This window comes from Aplidium turbinatum, chromosome 17 (assembly GCF_918807975.1).
Source record: "Aplidium turbinatum chromosome 17, kaAplTurb1.1, whole genome shotgun sequence".
Lineage (NCBI taxonomy): Eukaryota > Metazoa > Chordata > Ascidiacea > Aplousobranchia > Polyclinidae > Aplidium > Aplidium turbinatum.
This window is the reverse complement of record NC_137488.1, coordinates 2,309,940-2,315,939: the sequence shown is the minus strand read 5'-3', so window position 1 is coordinate 2,315,939 and position 6,000 is coordinate 2,309,940. Positions and strand designations below refer to the sequence as shown.

General features: G+C 37.7%; 1 protein-coding gene across 1 annotated transcript; it reads left to right on the top strand.

Annotated features, from left to right (window-relative positions):
- The first annotated feature begins 547 nt into the window (after positions 1-547).
- Positions 548-4,849, top strand: LOC145786396 (dolichyl-diphosphooligosaccharide--protein glycosyltransferase subunit DAD1-like). Its single transcript, XM_082598042.1, has 3 exons — positions 548-675; positions 2,038-2,173; positions 4,445-4,849. Exons 1-3 carry the CDS (start codon positions 598-600, stop codon positions 4,573-4,575), a joined length of 345 nt encoding a protein of 114 aa, XP_082454168.1. The 5' UTR covers positions 548-597; the 3' UTR covers positions 4,576-4,849.
- The last annotated feature ends 1,151 nt before the right edge of the window (positions 4,850-6,000 follow it).

Sequence of the window (6,000 nt, the reverse complement as noted above, 5' to 3'; positions counted from 1 at the left end):
CCTGCCAAGCTGATACAATCTGCAGACTTTACTAGGAATAACACATAAATGAACAGGCGCCACAGTGCTCCGCACCTAAATATCCTGACGCCACAGTGTGCACTGTGCAGTGTGCGCGCCTATTTGACTGGCGCCTAACTGTCTGCGCCTAAAAGACTTGCTCCCGCAATTATGACAACTGAAGAAAAATAGATATGCATTATTTACATTACAGTGACAATTGCAGATGTATTTTTTTCTTCATAATAAACAACCAATTGAACAATTTCATGATGCTGCAAGGCATAATTACTTGAGAGTAATGCGATTACACCTGAAAACATTAATCCAGCCAGACATTTCTCCATTCTCCGCAATTGTGAAGATATATAAGAAAATAAAGCAATAGACTCAAAAGAAAATTGAACAAAAGCACATTGTGCTGTGGTGTGTGACTTGGGTATTTCTCACCATTCTAGCAAGCAATAATGTGACGAAAAGGGTTGTTCTTCTTTTGCGAGAGACTCTTCAATGTTTTTGATTAATTTGTTCTAATCATTTTAATTTTAGGAAATTGTTTTGTAGATTGTTGAAATTAAAGCAAACTATATTATTAGCATGTCCTCGGAAAATATTGTGTCTGTTGGTGTGAAGTTTTATAATGATTACCTTTCAAAAACTCCCCAAAAATTGAAGGTTTGTTTCTGTTTTTTTTTTTGTTATATATACACAAATTTTATGTTTATTTTGTTTAATTTGTGAAGTCAATTCTTATTTGGAGCAAAAATTTGTGCAAATTTTACACAAGTTTCTATGTAGTTTGGTTGCAATTAAAGCATTTAATCAAAACCACCTAATACTGTGAATGTGAAACAATTATCCATCTTGGCTTTAGTTTAAATAAATGTTGATTGTTTGTATCTTCATTTCATTTACAAACCAAACAAAGGTAGCCTACAGGGTTAACCAACTACGTTGACATAATTGCTTAAATTTGTCTTTAATGAGCAGCGTAGCTTATCTTTTCGGTACATATTTTAACCACTTGCCAACTAGGCGTTTTTGCTGGGCGGTTTAGGTGTAAGCTCAGTTTATAGCATGATCAATGATCATTTAGGCATTATTCTAAGTAATGTGTATTTTATAGGATACATATTACATAGTGGTCGAAGCATATCTTTTTGTTTGTCAGGCAGACGCCTTTACTGTGTAGCCCGGTGATTTAGGAATTAACTTATTTTATTATCTGATCATTTAGACCAGTGTTTCCAAATCTTTCTTAAATAGCGCTTCCCCTGGACAACAAACAGAGTATCGAGAGCCCCTCCCAAAAAAACAAAGTTATTTTCCTTTCATCACAACTTAAAGTCCTTTTCTAATGAGACAGATGAGTCTGGTGCAATGTCATCAGCTTCTTGACATCGGGTTTTTGTTTGGATTGAAACAATCTTAAGTCTCCTCGTCTAACCATGTCAAGACGATTTATTTTTTATCTAGAAGCCTGGTCGTGACACTGAAAGCACGCTCCACCAAGTATGAGCTGGGAAAGGCTATGATAAAAATTCTGACCCAAAAAAACAGATTTTTGACTGATATTTTATTTGGCTGCCGGGAAGAAAGTCTAGTAGGCCATAGGCCTGTAGACGATGGAAAGAAGAAACGGGGACAACCTAAAAGATCAAGTGAAGAATGAGGCAGACAAAGTCGGACTGAAAGAAGAAGATGCGATGGACAGAACGAGATGAAGAATAGGAGTGAAGGCAGTCGCTGTAAAGAAAGAATCGGCCACCCCCACTAGTGGGGGACAAAGCCGAATTTGGATGATGATGATATAATAATGTCAAACTTGCTAAATCATCTTTCTCAAAAACCTTTTTGCAGCTTGCGAATCGTAAGACTTGACTTTTACAACCAGTTCAACAACCATAGTTTATCTCTCTAAAATCACCTTCAGCCAGCTACAACTACAAGCCAACAGCATTAGAAATACACATTTTTTTGTTCAGCCAAAACTGCAACGTGTGATCATTTCTAATACGTTGTTCAAAATTTTTTCAGATTATTGATGCATACATGACATACATTCTCATCACCGGCATCATACAATTTGTGTATTGTGCATTAGTGGGGACGTTTCCATTTAACTCGTTCTTGTCCGGGTTCATATCGTGTGTTGCATCATTTATTTTGGCAGGTAAGGTGCTCTGATGTTTAACTCACAACATGTAACTTAACATTATAGTTGAAAAATTGAATATGTAGAAACCCATTACTTGAAAAAATTACCGACAGCTTAGAATTTTCTAAACTAAAATTAAGTTTTATATTCTCAATATATAGTATACAAAAGTTTTCCAAGTTTGTACGCGCATAAAGAATTAAACAAAATTTATGACTGCTTAAAAGATTTAAATCAAAGATGAATGAAACTTAGACCACGTATGTTACTTCAGCTGGGATAATTTGTTGGGCTATATGTCATAATTTTGAAATGCGCTGTTGCCTAATATGACAATTTACAGTGTAAACTAACCATTTGTAGGCCCACCTTTAATTTATTTGCCAATCCTAGAATTACGATTTGGGCAGCCCTGATCGAACACATCATATCATTCACCTCTTTCTGTCAAATACACAGGTTTTAAAAAGAATTTAATTATCAATTTTTTAGATATTATTGTTCATGGAAAAACACCCTTTTAAACGTGGCTTTGCAATAAAATTTTTCTTGTGCAGAAGCAATGACAAAGACCTCATAATCTTTTACCCATTACAGTTGGTCACATTTTGTTCGATTGTATTAATCTTGGTGTGTAAAATTTCCGGTCTTGCAAAAAAGTAGCTTGCGGCCAATCGCGTATGTGTTGAAATATTCCAGCATCGAATTGGTTTCATTGTTAACCTAATCTCATCTCGCTATCTTATGGATTCTATTAGCGTGAGTCACTACACGTTCTCTCCATCGGTTACAAGAGCTCATCAAACGCTTTCGTCCCGCTCAGCCACGGCAGTGGTGAAGTTAGGGAACGTTCAAATATTACGTAACGCTGTTTTTCCGAATTTTTGACCCCCCCCTCCCCCATGTGACGCTTTTCCATTATAAAGCCCGTTTTGCCAGTTTACCAAAATTATGACGTGGAAACACGTGCTGATAAAAATATCTTGGTTTGTATGCACCTAAAGCTTACGTTTAAGACATGAAATTTTAGCTATATTCTTTTTTTGGAATTAAAACGTTATGTAGCCTACCTACTGAAAACGTTTAGTAGCCCACCCGGTTCAACTCAATAGAACCACCCTGTCCACAGCTAACACATTCTCTATTCTCTATGTCTCTACTTGGTATTTAAAACGGATATAGTTCAGGCTTTAAGTCAGTGGTTTTCAACCAGGGTTCCGCGGAACCGTAAGGTTCCGCCAGTAAGTCTAGGGGTTCCGCAAGTTTACATTCAAATCCGAGAGTCTATAAAATTATTATATGCATATTGTTTAAATATAATCAAATATTGATTAGGTTTGCCACTATTAATAAATTTTCTACACTTTAACACGTTCGCTGCGATCTCGAATTTTTGTTGTTTTTGTGTGGTGCGATAACCTTTAACTTTTTGCTTTCCCGCCAAATTTTGTCGACATGTTTTCTTCGCTTCAAGGAGTTTTTTCAGACAGTTCGTTTGTACACCGGTGGGTCAAATTGCCGTGAACGTGTTAGAGATCATTTTGTTTTGCCCGTAGGCTATTAGGTTTTTTACAGTTTTTTTTTTATTATACATAAATAAATCTGAACATGAGTAATTTAATTTTATTAATCAAATGATGTTTTTTGCATAAGGTAATTAAATTATTGAACAGGGGTTCCTCGAGCTTTTGGAATGTTTCATTGGGTTCCGTTCCACCAAAAAGTTTGAAAACCACTGCTTTTTAAAGTGATAATAAGTGATACTTTTATTTGCAATTTACTTAAAATAATACTTTCTAAACCGGTCAAAATTTGCAGCCATAAAAAGGGCCAAATAAGGCCAGATTTTCGGAATTTGGCCTAAAAAAAGGCCATCTGGCAACCCTAATGTTGTTCACTCACATCAAAGCAAGCTTTGTGATGTAAGAATGCTGCCTTGCAATTTCGCAATGCGAGCTTTTGAGCACTTACAACCTGTATGGAATTACAGTACCGTAGTTGATACTTGATAAAGATTTTGTTGGTGCTGAATAGGTGCCGTTGGATATGATTTCAGCTTAATTTAGTATCCAAACGACGATACCAGCCAGCACAAATAAACTACCGTACTTGTAAGCGTTACGTAACGTTTTGCTTGAACCCCCTCCCCCCCGATGTGACGCTAACGTAACGCTTTTCATAACCCCCCCCCTCCCCCTCGATAGCGTTACATAATATTTGAACGCTCCCTTATATGTTGTGTAGCATTTCTTACCAGCAAGTAATCAGTTGTTTGTTTTTTTTCAGCAAACTTACGACTTCAAGTTAATCCTGAAAACGCTCGAGATTTCAAATCCGTCGCCCCTGAACGAGCATTTGCTGACTTCCTGTTTGCCCACTTTGTGCTGCATCTCGTAATTGTCAACTTTATGGGATAAGCTAAGAAAGGACACTTTGTGAAGTGAACTGGCCCACCATGGTGATTTTTGGACCAAGCAATAGCATGAAGCAATATTTAGCCTACTGCAAGAGCTTTATCAAAGATTTTTATTCTTTCGCACACTTTCAGTTATGATCAGAACTTGGAAAACAATTTCTTGTACAATGCCATACTCTGTTATCTTCTAACTGTAGTTCTACTCTGTTGAAAATTTCATTGGTTAATAAACAAAGATTATTCCTAAAAAGTTCCATCAAACGTTACTATGAAAGGAAACAAATAGGCCGGTTTGATCACACCAGCTGGCAAAGAGAATTGGTGACAGTTGTGCATACTATTTCTGAATCTTGGAGTATTCTACCACCTTTATTTTCTCGAGTTAATTGTAGAGGGGTCACTTTCTTAAGCACCACCTGGATCCGTTGGTCATGCCACATGAACACGGTAGCCACTTCAACAAGTCGAAATTCTGCCACTGCGAATGACTACAATGCAACCGCCAACCAATCAGAACATGTTATAAGAGGCTACCGTCCAATTGTGACCCTTCTAGCACTCATCCAGAGAGTTAATGCTTGTTTTGAACTTTATTTGGTAATTACAGAAGAAAAAGAGCAATAGCAGTGATGGGAATCGAACCCGTGTCAATGAAATGACTACTTTCTAGCCCTAACCCCTAAGCCAACCAGCTGACAAAAAATCCATCACTTAATTTGCTTTCTATCATCTTCTTTTCGCTATGTTTTACGTCACTTAAACCGTAGCTTATGATTGGTTGGCGGTTTCATTCTAGTTAAGTTTAGTGGCAGAATTTCGACTTGTTAAAGTGGCTACCCATGAACACCGTTGGATAAACAAGGACTCATTTATCTAGAGCAGGGGTCACCAAACTTTTTTCTCTGGGGGCCGGATTGTTGCGAGATTAACAGCTGCAGGCCGGATGCAAATTGCGAAAAGAAAAGTACAACTATTTAGAATCTCCATTGACTTGAATTGAGCACAATAAATAACAAAGTCAGCGGTGGAATAGCAAAGTTGTGATGAAAATCGAAAGGTTGCTGAAAAAGTTATCCCCTGCTGTGATACACTTACAGGGCATCGTGCTCTTGAAAAAACATTACATTTTTCCAAATTTGGCCTAGGCCGTCCCCATTTGTGGTGGCCTAATGATAAACAGCAACTTCAGTCCTTTACAATAAGTTTGGTAACTTTGTTCCTTAACAGTTGTAGTGCAGCTGTTATTTCCGCAGCACGTGGCGGGCCGGATGAAATCAGTTCGCGGGCCGTAGTTTGGTGACCCCTGATCTAGAGCACGTTGTTTGCCGCACCCGCTGTTCACGTGGAAATGAACCACAATAGCATTCGCCTATGTTGACTTCGGGTCTATCGTCAATTCGCATATATCGACGCTTTTTCTAACCCC

Bases quoted from the DNA above. Each gene is read 5' to 3' on its own strand.
- LOC145786396 (XM_082598042.1), top strand. From the start codon at position 598: ATGTCCTCGGAAAATATTGTGTCTGTTGGTGTGAAGTTTTATAATGAT. The intron at 676-2,037 runs GTTTGTTTCTGT...AAATTTTTTCAG, and splicing joins AAACTCCCCAAAAATTGAAG to ATTATTGATGCATACATGAC. The intron at 2,174-4,444 runs GTAAGGTGCTCT...GTTTTTTTTCAG, and splicing joins TGCATCATTTATTTTGGCAG to CAAACTTACGACTTCAAGTT.